The sequence below is a fragment of the Nerophis lumbriciformis genome, linkage group LG16 (genome assembly GCF_033978685.3).
Source record: "Nerophis lumbriciformis linkage group LG16, RoL_Nlum_v2.1, whole genome shotgun sequence".
Classification (NCBI taxonomy): domain Eukaryota; kingdom Metazoa; phylum Chordata; class Actinopteri; order Syngnathiformes; family Syngnathidae; genus Nerophis; species Nerophis lumbriciformis.
The window spans coordinates 26809599-26829958 of record NC_084563.2 but is presented as its reverse complement, the minus strand read 5'-3'; the positions used below and the strand labels follow the sequence as shown (position 1 = coordinate 26829958).

General features: G+C 40.1%; 1 protein-coding gene across 3 annotated transcripts in view; it reads left to right on the top strand.

The window, feature by feature from the left end:
• Positions 1-20360, top strand: part of fstl5 (follistatin-like 5) — a 570108-nt gene that overhangs the window by 345775 nt on the left and 203973 nt on the right. For all 3 annotated transcript variants that reach the window (XM_072914911.1, XM_061976896.2, XM_061976895.2), the window contains exon 7: positions 18223-18389. In XM_072914911.1, the coding sequence (XP_072771012.1) occupies positions 18223-18389 (167 nt within the window). The remainder of the gene's footprint in view (positions 1-18222; positions 18390-20360) is intronic.

Below are 20360 nucleotides of genomic sequence, written 5' to 3'. Positions count from 1 at the left end.
TGGGCAGTGCACCTTTTAGTCCGGTGCACCCTATGGTTTGGAAAATAAGGTACTCCATTGTCATTCAAACACATTCCCTTATTACACAATATGTGTGGTAAAATTGGTCCCCATTCTTTTGCCCAATTAGGACTCCTCTCAGACTCTGCAGCAGGTTTCACCCTTCAGGGTGTTGTTGCCACAGCTGCCGGGGGACAACAGCCTGACATGTTGTTCCATTTTTAAACACTTTGCAGCCGTTATTATGCTGACAGCGTGTGCGGGAGGGTAAAGACAAATTAGTCAGTCAGCGTCCTTTGTGCATTTTAATAACATCCAGCCCAAATTGTGTGGGATAGCCAAAGTGAAATACAGTTTGCAAACTTTTACTGTCTGTGTGATGACAAGAATGGTGTCGATTTTGACTGACATGTGCCTCAAAGTCTGGAGGAGGCACATTAGGTAAACACGCTCATCTTCTTTTTAGAGCAAAACACAAAACAACACGAGTCACTTGCCATACTTTGGTTTTCCTACAAACCGGTTTTAGTATGATTCAGTACGAGGCTGTCTTGGTTTTAGTATGATGAAACACACGTTGGTGACTCCGACTGTTTTTTGCTGAGTACAGGTGTAGAATAAGCCACCGTCAATCTGTAGCATACAGTAATAGACCAGAGTTTCAGTGTTCTCAATGGGGTTGCAACTAATGATTATTCTACACTGCAAAAAAGAAGACTAAGAATAACATGAAAAGACGACCACGACGGACTATAAGGCGGAATTAAAATTCTTTAGTTTTCTCAAACATCGACATTGCGCCTTATAACCGGTGCGCCTAATGTATAAAATAATTCTGGTTGTGCTTATCGATCTCCAAGCAATTTTAATTAGTACATGATAATATAAATAAATATATATATATAGATATATATATAGATATATATATATATATATATATATATATATATACAAACCCCGTTTCCATATGAGTTGGGAAATTGTGCTAGATGTAAATATAAACGGAATACAATGATTTGCAAATCCTTTTCAACCCATATTCAGTTGAATGCACTACAAAGACAACATATTTGATGTTCAAACTCAAAAACTTATTTTTTTTTTTGCAAATAATAATTAACTTAGAATTTCATGGCTGCAACACGTGCCAAAGTAGTTGGGAAAGGGCATGTTCACCACTGTGTTACATGGCCTTCCTTTTTAACAACACTCCGTAAACGTTTGGGAACTGAGGAGACAATTTTTTTAAGCTTCTCAGGTGGAATTCTTTCCCATTCTTGCTTGATGTACAGCTTAAGTTGTTCAACAGTCCGGGGGTCTCCGTTGTGCTATTTTAGGCTTCATAATGCGCCACACATTTTCAATGGGAGACAGGTCCGGACTACAGGCCAGTCTAGTACCCGCACTCTTTTACTATGAAGCCACGTTGATGGCTTGGCATTTTCTTGATGAAATAAGCAGGGGCGTCCATGGTAACGTTGCTTGGATGGCAACATATGTTGCTCCAAAACCTGTATGTACCTTTCAGCATTAATGGCGCCTTCACAGATGTGTATGTTACCCATGCCTTCGGCACTAATACACCCCCATACCATCACAGATGCTGGCTTTTACACTTTGCGCCTCTTACAATCCAGATGGTTCTTTTCCTCTTTGGTCCGGAGGACACGACGTCACAGTTTCCAAAAACAGTTTGAAATGTGGACTAGTCAGACCACAGAACACTTTTCCACTTTGTGTCAGTCCATCTTAGATGAGTTCAGACCCAGCGAAGCCAACAGCATAGGAGAGTTTTAACTTGCACTTACCGATGTAGCGACCAACTGTAGTTACTGACAGTGGGTTTCTGAAGTGTTCCGGAGCCCATGTGGTGATATCCTTTACACACTGATGTCGCTTGTTGATGCAGTACAGCCTGAGGGATCGAAGGTCACGGGATGTATTTTCTGTTACTGACTAAAAAACAATGTTAATAAAGTTATTTACTGTTGTAAGTTGATATATATTTCTTTCTTGTTTCGTTTTCTTTAATGTTAACAAGGATACAATGTCATGCAGAGGTGCGTTTATAACAGTTTTATGGACAAATCATACTTGTTGTAGTCCCGGCAAAGATTGGGGGTGGAGGTCGGAGGGGGAGTGGGAGGCTAATGTTTTCTTTTTGCTATGGAGGTGCGTAACAGAAACAAACTTAAGAAGCAGTGCCTTAAATTTAGCTTCACCTCGCCTCCCCCCACAGGGACAAAGACAGCAGATGACTGACAAGAGTTAGAGATAGCTCAAAAATGTCGGTCTGCATGGGGGAGGACTGCATAAAAACTGACGTGGGTGCCTGGAACACATTAATTGGATTGAAATTGACATTTTTTCGGTTTTCGTACATTTTTGGTTTTTAACAGACCCTCGGCGGGTGTAAGAGAGAGAATCAAGGTTTTGAGGAACATTGCGCCGGGTTGAGGGAGGCAGTGGTAACGTATATTTACGCAAAAAGGAAGTACTCATGGACTTTTAACTCTTGTGAGACAAAGAAAAAGGAAACAGGACAAGATGAAGATGATTTTGTCTAGTGCTTTATTCCACTCTACGCCACAACGAGTAGGAATCACATGTCATTGAGTCGTATTTGATCCAACATACTACAGACCTGGTTTAAAGTTTCCATTGTCTACAAAAGCGGTTGTCTTATAAAGATAGTTTAGTCACGAGCATGGAGGAGAAACAAGAAGAAGAATTAAAGATGTTGTTTAGAGACTGCCGTTGTTTGGTTGCGGCGCTCGAGCAGCAGCGCGACATCAAAGGCCGAAAGTAAGAGTTTTCCTTGGCAAGACAAAAGGGATGTTTGTGTTTCATCGCTCAAACTATTTTCCATCTCTGTCGGAGATTTGGATGCACAAAGTCGCTCGTGTGCCGTAGTCAAAACAGAAACCCCGTCCTTGTTCTCCTCCTTCTGGGAAAGTGGGAATGGATGCAGTCATCCAAGATCAGAGAACATTCACTTGAACGTGTTTTCTGATCTCTGTCTTTTTTTTCTTTTTTTTTTCAATCCCCCTTTGAGTCGATGCCTATATGGCATCGTGATGGAAAATACTTTTATCTGCACTCCAGCGTGTTCAAGTGTTCAAACTTCCATGCTAATACCAGACTTGCTTGTTGGCGAAGGAGCACTCAAGAAGCATCGTGATCGGAGTCAAAGGAGGTTCGCTGTCTCCCTGTCGTCCACCTTCGTAGTGTCCTCGAGGCTAGTGCCACCGCATCCCGTTCTCTGAGTAAATCTATTCTCTGAGCCTTTGTTGTATATTTGTTGGTCGTTTCACTCTCCCGGAACGGAGTGACTGTGTGATGAGCCAAGAAGACGCCAATGAGGAATAGTCCAACAAAAAGCTTGATTTGTTTCAGCGAGCCTTAGACTGGAAATTCAGCTTCCAGGAGAAAGCGTATGGGCCTGATTACAATTATGCTGTCCTCTCAGACCGCTACTCTTTACACGAAGACCCCGCGTAACTCTAGCCTTGGAGCTGGCCAGTCTGGACAAATCCCAGTTTGTTGTTTGGCCAGTCAACCTATTTCCTGACCTCTTTCCTCTCATCAGTTTGAGTCGGTTCACCTCCGACCGCTATCCTCTACTCCTACCTGTGGGGGCTCCTACCAGATGTTGCTAATGCGTTTATAATCACTCCTAAAATACAAACCCCGTTTCCATATGAGTTGGGAAATTGTGTTAGATGTAAATATAAACGGAATACAATGATTTGCAAATCCTTTTCAACCCTTATCCAGTTGAATATGCTACAAAGACAACATATGTGATGTTCAAACTGATAAACATTTTTTTTTTTGCAAAATAATCATTAACTTTAGAATTCGATGCCAGCAACACGTGACAAAGAAGTTGGGAAAGGTGGCAATAAATACTGATAAAGTTGAGGAATGCTCATCAAACACTTATTTGGAACATCCCACAGATAAACAGGCAAAATGGGAACAGGTGGGTGCCATGATTGGGCATAAAAGTAGATTCCATGAAATGCTCAGTCATTCACAAACAAGGATGGGGCGAGGGTCACCACTTTGTCAACAAATGCCTGAGCAAATTGTTGAACAGTTTAAGAAAAACCTTTCTCAACCAGCTATTGCAAGGAATTTAGGGATTTCACCATCTTTGCTCCGTAATATCATCAAAGGGTTCAGAGAATCTGGAGAAATCACTGCACGTAAGCAGCTAAGCCCGTGACCTTCGATCCCTCAGGCTGTACTGCATCAACAAGCGACATCAGTGTGTAAAGGATATCACCACATGGGCTCAAGAACACTTCAGAAACCCACTGTCAGTAACTACAGTTGGTCGCTACATCTGTAAGTGCAAGTTAAAACTCTGCTATGCAAGGCGAAAACCGTTTATCAACAACACCCAGAAACACCGCCGGCTGGGCCCGAGATCATCTAAGATGGACTGATGCAAAGTGGAAAAGTGTTCTGTGTTCTGACGAGTCCACATTTCAAATTATTTTTGGAAACTGTGGACGTCGTGTCCTCTGGACCAAAGAGGAAAATAACAATCCGGACTGTTATAGGCAGAAAGTGTAAAAGGCAGCATGTGTGATGGTATGGGGGTGTATTAGTGCCCAAGACATGGGTAACTTACACATCTGTGAAGGCACCATTAATGCTGAAAGGTACATACAGGTTTTAGAGCAACATATTTTGCCATCCAAGCAACGTTACCATGGACGCCCCTGCTTATTTCAGCAAGACACTGCCAAGCCACGTGTTACATCAACGTGGCTTCATAGTAAAAGAGTGCGGGTACTAGACTGGCCTGCCTGTAGTCCAGACCTGTCTCCCATTGAAAATGTGTGGCGCATTATGAAGCCTAAAATACCACAACGGAGACCCCCGGACTGTTGAACAACTTAAGCTGTACATCAAGCAAGAATGAGAAAGAATTCCACCTGAGAAGCTTAAAAAATGTGTCTCCTCAGTTCCCAAACGTTTACTGAGTGTTGTTAAAAGGAAAGGCCATGTAACACAGTGGTGAACATGCCCTTTCCCAACTACTTTGGCATGTGTTGCAGCCATGAAATTCTAAGTTAATTATATTTGCAAAAGAAAAATAAAGTTTATGAGTTTGAACATCAAATATGTTGTCTTTGTAGCATATTCAACTGAATATGGGTTGAAAATGATTTGCAAATCATTGTATTTTGTTTATATTTACATCTTACACAATTTCCTAACTCATATGGAAAAGGGGTTTGTACAAGCCTGCATTCCTTTAGGATTCCAATTGTTCTGGGTGCAAGCCACCACTCTCTGGACAAGCTGTGATGGACATCTGCACCCTAAGCTATCTAAGGGCATATTTCCTTATAGAATAATCCTCTAAAGCAGGGGTCGGCAACCCAACATGTTGAAAGAGCCATATTGGACCAAAAATACAAAAAACAAATCTGTCTGTAGCCGCAAAAAGTTAAAAGCAACACATGACGTAGGTGTCACAGAGGGTGAGATAACTCCTGGAAATTACTGGCTTAAAACTGCCAAAGGTGTAGATGTGTGTGCCCAAGTTAAAGGAAAGGACAGGCTGTCTTTTTCTAATGGATTTATTACAATATTTGCAAGCAGGGTAACGTTTGCTGTGGTCTGGAACAACATGGCACACAACCAGAAGTGCAGCCAATATTACTTACAGATAATGTGTCACAGACATGTAAACATAAATTAAATGCTCAGAGGACATAAGTAAAGGAAACTAAACGATTTTAAATATACCTACAAACGAGACATGATGGTGTAATATGTACACACAGCTAGCCTAAATAGCATATTAGCATGGATTATTAGCACTCCACGCAAGTCAATAACGTCAACAAAGCATGTTTGTGCATTCACGCACAGCATGAAACATTTGGTGGACAAAATGAGACAAAGAAGGAGTGGCATAAAACACTTCTTTCTGTGGTAGCGTCGGAGAAAGTTGACACGTAAACAAACTACGGTGAGTTCAAGGACCGCCAAAATGAGTAGGACAAAACGACGCTGGCCAAATACTCTCGTCAGTGAAGCATGTTTAATACAAACACTAGGCTTTTTGACGATTAGGAAGGTTTGTGTCATGTTTGTCCTCCAACTTAAACATTATTAAAACAACAAATATATTTTCCCCCATATTTTTCCATTTTTGAAAAAGCTCCAGGAAGCTGACCCCCGCCTTACACAAAGACCCCCACTCTTCGTAACTCTAGCCAACCCAACTCCAACCCACTTCTCCAAAGTGGGCTGGCTCAGGGTGGAGGACAGAGTAAAACAACTTGCACTGAGCCTGGTCTATAAAATCCGCTACACCTCCCTGTTACCGAAGTACTTGTCCAAACTACTTCATAACCACAACACCAGGGGGAGCTCCACAAACCACGTTAAACCCAGATTCCGATCTAACAAAGGTCTTAACTCTTTCTCCTTCTATGCCACATCAATATGGAATGCACTCCCAACAGGTGTAAAAGAAAGTGCATCTCTATCCTCCTTCAAAACCGCACTAAAACAACATCTCCAGGCAACTACAACCCTTGACTAACACCCTCCCTTCCACATCCCACCTCCCCGGATTGTAAATAACCAAATTTAAATAATCAAATGTAAATAATCAAATGTATATACTTGTTCTTATCCTATCTGAACTCACTATGTTCACTGCACACTGTACATATCCTACCAAGTCAGACCTACACTGTTTCAATGTCCATTTTTCTGATGATGCAATTGTTGATGACTGAAGTGTTGATATCAACGAAACCCTCCTCATCCCACCCCCTGTATTGTAAATAATGTACATAATTCAATGTACATACTCTGATGATTATCTTGTGTGATGACTGTATTATATTGATAGTATATATTTGTACCATGAATTGATTTACGTGGACCCCGACTTAAAAAAGTTGAAACACTTATTCGGGTGTTACCATTTAGTGGTCAATTGTGCTGAACTGTGCAATCTACTAATAAAAGCTTCAATCAATCAATCAATCAAAAGCCTTGGAGCCGCTGGCAAGTTTGGACAAAGCCCAGTTTGTTGTTTGGCCAGTCAACCTATTGCCTGACCTCTTTCCTCTGATCAGTTTGAGTCGGGTGACCTCCAACCCCTATCCTCTACTCCTACCTGTGGGGGTTCGTACCAGATGTTGCTAATGTGTTATTTCCGAATAGAATAACCCTCTAAAGGATTCCGTGACCAAATACAAATACATACCAGTTCACAATCATATAAGGATGGTATAATTCACCACACCTTCTCAACCACTAATTATAGTTTGGATGATGGAAGCTGGACCCTTCCCCGGGGGTCCGTCTTAAATTGAGAGTAAAAAGCAGAGCCGAGGCCACGTCCTGCTCTGATAAGTCTCACAAAGCTTCTTTGATTCCACCCAAGAGCATATATGTCAGGACTTACTCCTTGAGGTCCGGCTGCCTCCATCCTGCAGCTCAAGTTCACCAGGATCCAAGTCCCCCGTACCCAGGGATCATCAGCAAATCGAGTTTGTGGCCTGTGGCGCATCCCGGGAGGAATTACGCTAGAAGGGGTCTGTGATTGGATGGTTAGGAGGGACATGTTTGGAATGAGATTTGGGATCAGCCGATCCGGCAACCACCGCCCGGACAAGAGGTCGCTGATCTGCCAGCTTTGCTGGGATTCAGAGTCCGAGGCGACGGATGGACTTGCTGTGCGTGTCACACCAGAGACCCAATTCCCTCCAGGGGAGGATTTCTCATGTCCTTTACTTTGATTACAGCTCAGCAAACCCTTGCTGGGTGATGGAATTTAGCCAAAAGGTTGAATTTGGTAAAAGTGTTATTGTTATTTCTGGACTATGGAACTCACCGATATTAAAGCCACACCCACTACATTTAAGAATTAAACAAATATTCATATATACTGTAAGCCCCGGATATACAGTATACTTTGTTTAGTTAGTTCAGTTTCGGTTTATTTGGAACGTGCATACGATACAATGTCATGCATCACATATTTCCAATTGTTTCATCACAGCACGTCCGAAAAGGAGCAGGAAGAAGCAGAGCTTATTTAATCCTACCCCCTTTCATACCGTAGCAATTTTATCCCATGTCCTTGTTCTCTGTAACAGAACAGTGCAAAAATAAATAACAAATAAATAAAATACCATCTGGAGTAAACAAATATTAGATACATAAATAATCTTTATCTAAACCCCCCCAAAACAAAACAAAACAAAAAAAATACAACAACAAAAAAGGGTTCAAGATGTTCATCATAATTATTGTTATGTGTACTTTTTGAACTTCATCCATTCCATCATTTACTTCCACATACTGATATGCTAAAGGTTTTAAGTGTTGTACGTGCGTACAAATGTTTTAAATTAGATGTTCTTCTAAGATTATATTTCTACTTTTTAGTTGAGAAGAATTGTTGCACATTCTTGGCTAGCAGGTTAAAGTTTGCTTTGTGTATATTTTTAGATGTTTGTAAATGCACCAAATCATTGAATTTCAATATGTGTTATTCACTAAATAAAGTCTTTGTATGCTCTCTATATCCAACAGTATGTATTATTATTAGAGATGTTCGATAATATCGGCCTGCCAATATTGTCGGCCAATAAATGCTTTAATATATAATATCGGAAATTATCGGTATCGTTTTTTTTTATTATCGGTATGGTTTTTTATTTTTTATTTTTTTATTTTTTTGTATTAAATCAACATAAAAACACAAGATACACTTACAATTAGTGCACCAACCCAAAAAACCTCCCTCCCCCATTTCTTTCTGTTGTTAATATTCTGGTTCCTACATTATATATCAATATATATCAATACAGTCTGCATGAATACAGTCCGTAAGCACACATGATTGTGCGTGCTGCTGGTCCACTAATAGTACTAACCTTCAACAGTTAATTTTACTCATTTTCATTAATTATTAGTTTCTATGTAACTGTTTTTATATTGTTTTACTTTATTTTTTATTCAAGACATTTTTTTTTAATTTATTTATCTTATTTTATAAAAAAAATTTAAAAAGTACCTTATCTTCACCATACCTGCTTGTCCAAATTAGCCATAATAATGTGTTAATTCCACGACTGCATATATCGGTTGATATCGGTATCGGTAATTAAAGAGTTGGACAATATCGGAATATCAGATATCGGCAAAAAGCCATTATCGGACATCCCTAGTTTTTTTATTATCGGTATCGTTTTATTTATTTTTTAATTTTTAATTTTTTAATTTTTTTTATTAGATCAACATAAAAAACACAAGATACACTTACAATTAGTGCACCAACCCAAAAAACCTCCCTCCACCATTCACACTCATTCACACAAAAGGGTTGTTTCTTTCTGTTATTAATATTCTGGTTCCTACATTATATATCAATATATATCAATACAGTCTGCAGGAATACAGTCCGTAAGCACACATGATTGTGCGTGCTGCTGGTCCACTAATACTACTAACCTTTAACAGTTAATTTGACTAATTTTCATTAATTAATAGTTTCTATGTAACTGTTTTTATATTGTTTTACTTTCTTTTTTATTCAAGAAAATGTTTTTAATTTATTTATCTTATTTTATGAATTTTTAAAAAAAGTACCTTATCTTCACCATACCTGGTTGTCCAAATTAGGCATACTAATGTGTTAATTCCACGACTGCATATATCGGTTGATATAGGTATCGGTTGATATCGGTATCGGTAATTAAAGAGTTGGACAATATCGTAATATCGGATATCGGCAAAAAGCCATTATCGGACATCCCCGGTTTTTTTATTGTTGGTATCATTTTTTTTATTTTTTTATTTTTTATTTTTTTCATTTTTATTAACTCAACATAAAAAACACAATATACACTTACAATTAGTGCACCAACCCAAAAAAACTCCCTCCCCCATTTACACTCATTTACACACAAGGGTTGTTTCTTTCTGTTATTAATATTCTGGTTCCTACATTATATATCAATATATATCAATACAGTCTGCAGGGATACAGTCCGTAAGCACACATGATTGTGCGTGCTGCTGGTCCACTAATACTACTAACCTTTAACAGTTCATTTTACTCATTTTCATTAATTACTAGTTTATATGTAACTGTTTTTATATTGTTTTACTTTATTTTTTATTCAAGACATTTTTTTTAATTTATTTATCTTATTTTTTTATTTTTTTATTTTTTTTAAAGGACCTTATCTTCAATATAACTGGTTGTCCAAAATAGGCATATTAATGTGTTAATTCCACAACTGTATATATCGTTATCGGTTGATATCGGTATCGGTAATTAAGAGTTGGACAATATCGGATATCGGCAAAAAGCCATTATTGGACATCCCTAATTATTATAATTGATCTTTTTTGTAACACAGTTAGTGAATGAAGCACACATTTGTAGTTATTTTCCATATTTCTACAAAATAAGTCAGTTATGTAACACTAGTGAGCAGTAAAGACTATGAAGTGATTTTTGGTCTAGAACATGTTTTGCTTTATTCATTATTGACGTGTTGCTTGGATGGCAACATATGTTGCTCCAAAAGCTGTATGTACCTTTCAGCATTAATGGCGCCTTCACAGATGTGTAAGTTACCCATGTCTTGGGCACTAATACACCCCCATACCATCACACATGCTGCCTTTTACACTTTGCGCCTATAACAATCCGGATGGTTCTTTTCCTCTTTGGTCCGGAGGACACGACGTCCACAGTTTCCAAAAACAATTTGAAATGTGGACTCGTTAGACCACAGAACACTTTTCCACTTTGCATCAGTCCATCTTAGATGAGCTCAGGCCCAGCGAAGCTGGCGGCGTTTCTGGGTGTTGTTGATAAACGGTTTTTGACTTGCATAGGAGAGTTTTAACTTGCACTTACAGATGTAGCGACCAACTGTAGTTACTGACAGTGGGTTTCTGAAGTGTGGTGATATCCTTTACACACTGATGTCGTTTGTTGATGCAGTACCGCCTTAGGGATCCAAGGTGCGTAATATCATGGCTTACGGGCAGTGGTTTCTCCAGATTCTCTGAACCTTTTGATGATATTACGGAGCGTAGATGGTGAAATCCCGAAATTCCTTGCAATAGCTGGTTGAGAAATGTTGTTCTTAAACAATTTGCTCAGGCATTTGTTGACAAAGTGGTGACCCTCGCCCCGTCCTTGCTTGTGAATGACTGAGCATTTCATGGAAGCTGCTTTTATACCCAATCATGGCACCCACCTGTTCCCAATTTGCCTGTTCACCTGTGGGATATTCCAAATAAGTGTTTGATGAGCATTCCTCAACTTTATCAGTCTTTTTTGCCACTTGTGCCAGCTTTTTTGAAACATGTTGCAGACATCAAATTCCAAATGAGCTAATATTTGCAAAACATAACAATGTTTTCCAGTGTGAATATTACATATCTTGTCTTTGCAGTCTATTCAATCGAATATAAGTTGAAAAGGATTTGCAAATCATTGTATTCTCTTTTTATTTACCATTTACACAACGTGACAACTTCACTGCTTTTGGCTTTTGTACTTACCATAAAGTGTTAAATACAATATATCACTGCATTATACATATATAGGCTTGGTTAGGTCAGACTTTTATTCATCCCACAATGGGGAAATTACATTGTTGCAGTAGAGGTTTTTTTTTACATACAGTAACAGAAGTAAAGCGTAATCAAAAACAACAACAAACAAATAAATACAACATACAGTATTGCTCACCAATTTGTATAGAAAGAAGATAAAATACACAAAATATACTTATAATATCACATATTATATACTTAATATATCACTTATATAGTTATATATATACTTATATGAACAATAGTTTGTACACTATATTTGAAATTAATATAGTAATAGAGTTGACATACTATGTGTACATTATATAACACCTTTAATATTGTGATATATGTACTATTACGTGTATAGTATATTTAAAATAATATAGTGATATATTTTATGTACTATATGTGCATTATTTTTAAAATAAATATAGTGATACATTATATGTATAATGATGTGTACATGATATTTAAAATCATTATAATGATAAATGTTACGTACTACAAAATTGTGAGTTAGAAGATTCTATTGGTCAACAAGAGTGTGAAAGTAACGATGTTCTCTTATTTAATGTCTAAAGAGTTGTCATAATGTAAAAAATGTATTAAAAAAAGAATACACAAGTATTTTTCATGCTCTAATTTTGAAAATATTTGATGTATCATCAGTAATTCCTACTTAGCATACATTAATTCATTACGGTTACTACCGGAACCAATTAACGTAACACAATTACTGTATATGGACCAACGTTTATTATTATTCAGTTACATAACTGATGTTGACAAATTAAAAAGTATGCTTGAGTGCAACACGCAGGAAAAACTCCCTCCCTCAAAAATGACATCATGACTCGTGAGGTTGACTACAGCCACAGCTATTAATGTTTTTATTCAGAGACTAGCAGTTATTTGTTTAGTTTCTTTAGAATTTGCACCTGGCGACTAAAGGCGGTTAATTTGAGCATTTATGGTGTTTTAATTAGCTAATGAAGCACACATTATGCCTAGCAGAGTGAAAGTGTAACTTTCTTGGAAGGAAAATGAATGACCGTATTTTTCGGACTATAAGGTGCACTTAAAATCCTTTCATTTTCTCAAAACTCGACCATTTACCTTATAACCCGGTGTGCCTAATGTACGGAATAATTATGGTTGTGCTTACCGACCTCAAAGCTATTTTATTTTGTACATAGTGAAATGAAAAGTGTGACCAGTAGATGGCAGTCACACATACGAGATATGTGTAGACTGCAATATGATGGCAGCCGCACATGAGATATGTGTAGACTGCATTATGATGGCAGTCACACATAAGAGATATGTGTACACTGCAATTTGATGGCAGTCACACATAAGAGATGCGTATTGACTGCAATATGATGGCAGTCACACATAAGAGATATGTGTAGACTGCAATATGATAGAAGTCACACATAATAGATACATGTAAACTGCAAAATGATGGCAGTCACACATAAGAGATATGTGTAAACTGCAATATGATGGCAGTCACACATAAGAGATACGTGTAGACTGCAATATGATGGCTGTCACACATAAGAAATACGTGTAGACTGCAATATGATAGCAGTCACACATAAGAGATATGTGTACACTGCAATATGATAGCAGTCACACATAAGAGATACGTGTAGACTTCAATATGATAGCAGACACACATACGAGATACATGTTAACTGCAATATGATGGCAGTCACACATAGGAGATACGTGTAGACTGCAATATGATGGCAGTCACACATAAGAGATAGGTACGCTCAAAAATCTATCAAAATGTTTTAGTATGACTTTGGTAAGCTATGAGGCCACACCGCTTGATGAATTGCATACGTCCTGAAAATATGCGTGCGTCCGCCTTTGTAGTCTGTGACGATGCCGTAGGGGATAAGCTTCTTCTTTTTCTCTACCTTCTTGTTATGGGACATTCATCCTCCGCTGTTGCCATTTCTAATATAAAGTAGTGTAAAGTTCTGACTTATATCTGTCAGTAAACTCACCGTGAAAGCTTTAAAACATACCGGTGTAGTGAGTTTACATAATTCACCCAAGGAACTTTAGTTATTAGAGAGTTCCGGTCGGACAGTTTTTCATGGGACACATTTCGGGCGTTGTTGTTGCACTAGTGAGCCACGGATGAGGAGACGCTGCTCCGTTATTGATTGAAGTAAAGTGTGAATGTCATTAAAACAGTTAGCTCCATCTTTTGTAGACCACAAGGAAGTGTTTTCATTTCATCAAAAAATAAGAATAATATGACCCTTTTAATATAATCCGGTGCGCCCTATGGTCAGCAAAATTTGGTATGTTTTAATTTTTTCTTACATTCATGAAAGACTGCAAGGACAAACTATTATTACAATTGGAATATTTACTATTATTGAATTAATTGTCACATGTTAGCAAAACAAAAAGAAAAACTGTCTACTATCTGTAGGGGTGTAGGCGTGTAGTGGTGTAGATGTGTAGGGGTGTAGTGGTGTAGTGGTGTCGGGGTGTAGGGGTGTAGTGGTTTAGTGGTGTAGTGGTGTAGGGGTGTATGGGGTGTAGTGGTGTAGGGGTGTAGGGGTGTAAGGGTGTAGGGGTGTAGTAGTGTAGGGGTGTAGTGGTGTAAGGGTTTAGTGGTGTAGGGGTGTAGGTTGTAGTGGTGTAGGGGTGTAGTGGTGTAGGCGTGTAGTGGTGTAGTGGTAAGGGGTGTAGTGGTGTCAGGGTGTAGTGGAGTAGGGGTGTAGTGGTGTAGGGGTGTAAGGGTGTAGTGGTGTCGTGGTGTAGGGGTGTAGTGGTGTAAAAGTGTAGGGGTGTAGGCGTGTAGTGGTGTAGGGGTGTAAGGGTGTAGGGGTGTAGTGGTGGAGGGATGTAGGGGTGTAGGGGTGTAGTGGTGTAGGAGTGTAGGGGTGTAGTGGTGTAGGGGTGAAGTGGTGTAGGGGTGTAGGGGTGTAGTGGTGTAGTGGTGTAGGGGTGTAGAGGCATAATGGTGTAGTGGTGTAGGGTTGTAGTGGTGGAGGGGTGTAGTGGTGTAGGGGTGTAGTTGTGTAGGGTTGTAGTGGTGGAGGGGTGTAGTGGTGGAGGGTTGTAGTGGTGGAGGGGTGTAGTGGTGTAGTGGTGAAGGGGTGTAGTGGTGTAGGGGTGTCGTGGTGTAGGGGTGTAGTGGTGTAGGGTTGTAGTGGTGGAGGGGTGTGAGGGTGTAGTGGTGTAGGGGTGAAGTGGTGTAGGGTGTAGTGGTGTAGGGGTATACGGGTGTAGTGGTGTAGGGGTTTAGTGGTGTAGTCGTGTAGGGGTGTAGTGGTGTAGGTGTGTAGTGGTGTAGTGATGTAGGGGTGTAGTGGTGTAGGGGTATAGGGGTGTAGGGGTGCAGTGGTGTAGGGATGTAGTGGTGTAGGGTTGTAAGGGGGTAAGGGTGTAGTGCTATAAGGGTGTAGTGGTGTAGGGGTGTAGTGGTGTAGGCGTGTAGTGGTGTAGGGGTGTAGTGGTGTAGGGGTGTAGTAGTGTAGTGGTGTAGGGGTGTAGTGGTGTAGGGTTGTAGTGGTGTAGGGGTGTAGCAGTGTAGTGGTGTAGGGTTGTAGTGGTGTAGGGGTGTATGGTTGTAGTGGTGTAGGGGTGTAGTGGTTTAGGGGTGTAGGAGTGTATTGGTGTAGGGGTGTAGTGGTGTAGTTGTGTAGTGGTGTAGGGGTGTAGCAGTGTAGTGGTGTAGGGTTGTAGTGGTGTAGTGGTGTAGGGGTGTAGGGTTGTAGGGGTGTAGGGTTGTAGTGGTGTAGTGGTGTAGAGGTGTAGTGGTGTAGGGGTGTAGTGGTGTAGAGGTGTAGTGGTGTAGGGGTGTAGTGGTGTAGGGGGTCCGTGCTCGTTTTGTCTTTAGCTGTTGCATTTCATGCCTTCAGGAGCAGAACTAATGGAGTCTGTTTTACTCTCGCACCGCCGCTCATGTCAGGGAGAAAAGCATTAGAATGTATTCTCTAACAGGCGTTGTTACATAACACAACTCAATGATTTTACTCAGCCCTTCCTGCAATCACTGGACCTCTCAGAGACCCTTGTTCAGATTTATTGGGTACTAAAAGGCAGTGTTTCTTCACCAGAGAGGCGCCCAAAAAGATCTCTTTCTTGCTGTGGTCCATATGGGCTGCAGCGGCACTCAGTTTTGATACACTTTTCCCACCACTTGTGGCAGTAATGACAATATCAAATACACAGAAGAAGTCTAAAAAGTCAAAGTCCTTAAGAAGTTTCCTGAGCGCAAAAAATATGACTAAAGTGGTGAAGCTGTATTTTTATTTGCGCTTTAATTTTATTGACAGTTTATTTCAAAAACATTTGTTGTATTACTTATTATTATTTAGTTAGAATTGATCTATTTTAGCTATTTATTTGTTTTTGTTTACTTGAGTCATATTGCAGTCTACACGTATCTCTTATGTGTGACTGCCATCATATTGCAGTCTACGCGTATCTCTTATGTGTGACTGCCATCATATTGCAGTCTCCACGTATCTCTTATGTGTGACCGCCATCATATTGCAGTCTACACGTATCTCTTATGTGTGACTGCCATCATATTGCAGCCTACACGTATCTCTTATGTTTGACTGCCATCATATTGCAGTCTACGCGTATCTCTTATGTGTGACTGCCATCATATTGCAGTCTCCACGTATCTCTTATGTGTGACCGCCATCATATTGCAGTCTACACGTATCTCTTATGTGTGACTGCCATCATATTGCAGCCTACACGTATCTCTTATGTTTGACTGCCATCATATTGCAGTCTACACGTAGCTCTTTTAGTGCTTTCAGGGCAAGTTTACTGACAGATATAAGTAAGAACTTTACACTACTTTATATTACAAACCCCGTTTCCATATGAGTTGGGAAATTGTGTAAGATGTAAATATAAACAGAATACAATGATTTGCAAATCATTTTCAACCCATATTCATTTGAATGTGCTACAAAGACAAGATATTGGCATTGTCTTGCTGAAATAAGCAGGGGTGTCCATGAAAAAGACGGCGCTTAGATGGCAGCATATGTTGTTCCAAAACCTGTATGTACCTTTCAGCATTAATGGCGCCTTCACAGATGTGTAAGTTACCCATGTCTTGGGCACTAATGCACCCCCATACCATCACACATGCTAGCTTTTCAACTTTGCGTCCTTAACAGTCTGGATGGTTCGTTTCCCCTTTGGTCCGGATGACACGATGTCGAATATTTCCAAAAATAATTTGAAATGTGGACTCGTCAGACCACAGAACACTTTTCCACTTTGTATCAGTCCATCTTAGATGAGCTCAGGCCCAGCGAAGCCGACAGCATTTCTGGGTGTTGTTGATAAACGGTTTACGCCTTGCATAGGAGAGTTTAAACTTACATTTACAGATGTAGTGACCAACTGTAGTTACTGACAGTGGGTTTCTGAAGTGTTCCTGAGCCCATGTGGTGATATCCTTTACACACTGATGTCGCTTGTTGATGCAGTACAGCCTGAGGGATCGAAAATCACGGGCTTAGGTGCTTACGTGCAGTGATTTCTCCAGATTCTCTGAACCCTTTGATAATATTACGGACCGTAGATGGTGAAATCCCTAAATTCTTTGCAATAGCTGGTTGAGAAAGGTTTTTCTTAAACTGTTCAACAATTTGCTCACGCAATTGTTGACAAAGTGATGACCCTCGCCCCGTCCTTGTTTGTGAATGACTGAGCATTTCATGGAATCTACTTTTATACCCAATCATGGCACCCACCTGTTCCCAATTTGCCTGCTCATCTGTGGGATGTTCCAAATAAGTGTTTGATGAGCATTCCTCAATTTTATCAGTATTTTTTGCCACCTTTCCCAACTTCTTTGTCACGTGTTGCTGGCATCAAATTCTAAAGTTAATGATTATTTGCAACAAAAAAAAAGTTTATGACTTTGAACATCAAATATGTTGTCTTTGTAGCATATTCAACTGAATATGGGTTGAAAATGATTAGCAAATCATTGTATTCCGTTTATATTTACATCTAACACAATTTCCCAACTCATATGGAATCGGGGTTTGTATGTACTACATGTGTGTGCGCTGCCGAACATGCTCCTCTGCTCGTAAACTTGTCATGCCTCTTAAAAAACTTAATTTATTGGAAACCGGTACTTTTCAAACAGAGTATAGTACCGTTAATGATTCATTAGTACCGCAATTCTATACTAGTACCGGTATACCGTACAACCCTATGTGGAAGTTTCTCACCTCCGGGTTCCTCGGATCACCAAGCACTGACATGAGAGCTGGATCAGGTCCACAATTTAGTTTTATTTTGCAATAAATTGTCTTGCTTTTCAGCAATTATTTTGTGTCTGTCTGTCTCTCTCTCGCTCTCGCTCTTGCTCCAACTCCAATCCCACTCTCCTCCCCGGCTGCTGCCTTTTAACAGAGCGACAGGTGATTAGATAATCAGGCCCAGGTGGGCCATCTACGCACCTGTCGCTGATCTCGAAGCCGGTCCTTGCACACACGTTTCGCTGCAGGTCCGCAGGCCACGCCCCCCTCCACACCCTAGTACCTACACAGTCTGTTTATACTAAATCTTCTCTTCTGTCCTCAACAGACGTGTACCTGCTGGACCTCCCGGACCACCAAAAGGTGGCGCTCAAAACCGTGACCGTCGGCCAGAGCGTGGTGCTGACATGTGCCATCACGGGCCAACGCAGGCCGCCGATACTTTGGAGGAGGAACCGACAGAACCTCAACGCCTTGAACCTCGACGACATCAACGTGAGTAAATAACATGAAATGTTAGGTTGTTCTTCATGTCAGGTTCAAACACTGATGACATCTATTAAACAAGACAAGAGGCAAAGAATTAAACAGAGACAGAATTAAATTTGGACTCAATATATTGAGGAGAGTCGCCCAGACATTGTATCCTTCTACAATCTCCGGCACGCTCTGCCAAAAGATTGCATGCCTCCTTCTTTTATTTTGGACCCTCCCCGACCATATGGCCACCTTTGTTTCCAAAGGACAAAGGTCGCAAAAAGTTCACAGAAAAGGTCGTAAACAATTCACAGGAAAGGTCAGTTCGAAAAGGGTTCGTAAAATAGTTCAAAAAGAGTTCCATAAAATAGTTCAAGAGAAGGTTCCTGTGATGCTTTAGTCATCTTTATTAAGCATGTGATGGCCCACACACATAAGCAGAATGTCATTGCATGGAAAAGCTAGCAGGGAACTTGCAAACAAGGAAATGTTGCACAGATGACAGCAGTGTATACAAACTTGCACAGCACTACAGAGTTGACCAGAAAACAGAGGAGGTTCTGGTGGAAATGTTGTCTGTGCAGAACTTCTTTGATTCAGAATATTTGCACGTGCAATATTTATTTGTGTACAGTTTGTTGTCACTGTATTAGAATCACACAGCAAGTACTGAAGAAATCTAAATTCCAAACCCTGTTTCCATATGAGTTGGGAAATTGTGTTAGATGTACTGTAAATATAAACGGAATTCAATGATTTGCAAATAATTTTCAACCCATATTCAATTGAATGCACTACAAAGACAACATATTTGATGTTCAAACTCATAAACTTTATTATTTTTGCAAATAATAATTATTTTAGAATTTAATGGCTGCAACATGTGCCAAAGTAGTTGGGAAAGGGCATGCTCACCACTGTGTTACATCACCTTTTCTTTTAACAACACTCAATAAAGGATTGGGAACAGAGGAATCTAATTGTTGAAGCTTTGAAAGTGGAATTATGTCCCATTCTTGTTTTATGTAGAGCTTCAGTCGTTCAACAGTACGGGGTCTCTGCTGTCGTATTTTACGCTTCATAATGCGCCACACATTTTTGATGGGAGACAGGTCTGGACTGCAGGCGGGTCAGGAAAGTACCCACACTCTTTCTTTACGAAGCCACGCTGTTGTAACACGTGCTGAATGTGGCTTGGCATTGTCTTGCTGAAATAAGCAGGGGCGTCCATAAAAAAGACGGAGCTTAGATGGCAGCATATGTTGTTCCAAAACCTGTATGTACCTTTCAGCATTAATGGTGCCTTCACAGATGTGTAAGTTACCCATGCCTTGGGCACTAATGCACCCCCATACCATCACACATGCTGGCTTTTGAACTTTGCGTCGATAACAGTCTGGATGGTTCGCTTCCTCTTTGGTCCGGATGACACGATGTCGAATATTGCCAAAAACAATTCGAAATGTGGACTCGTCAGACCACAGAACACTTTTCCACTTTGCATCAGTCCGTCTTAGATGATCTCAGGCCCAGAGAAGCCAGCAACGTTTCTGGATGTTGTTGATAAATGGCTTTCACTTTGCATAGTAGAGCTTTAACTTGCACTTACAGATGTAGCGACCAACTGTAGTTACCGACAGTGGTTTTCTGAAGTGTTCCTGAGCCCATGTGGTGATATCCTTTAGAGATTGATGTCGCTTTTTGATACAGTGCCGTTCAAAAAGAGTTCGTAAAATAGTTAAAAAATTGTTCCATAAAATAGTTCAAAAAGAGTTAGTCTGGAAATTGGGCAGATCCTGTCATCTCTCCGCTTTGAAGTCCTTGGGCCAGAACAACATCCTTCTGTTGATTACCATACATGAGAGGAAACAGAAAAGCCTATATGTGTTTCTCCCCCTTACACGGTGGAGTTTTACGAGCCCTACTCTTGGTAGGCCTCAAAGACAGTCCCTGTCCTTTTGCCTGGAACTCATTTCAACACAAAGTTTT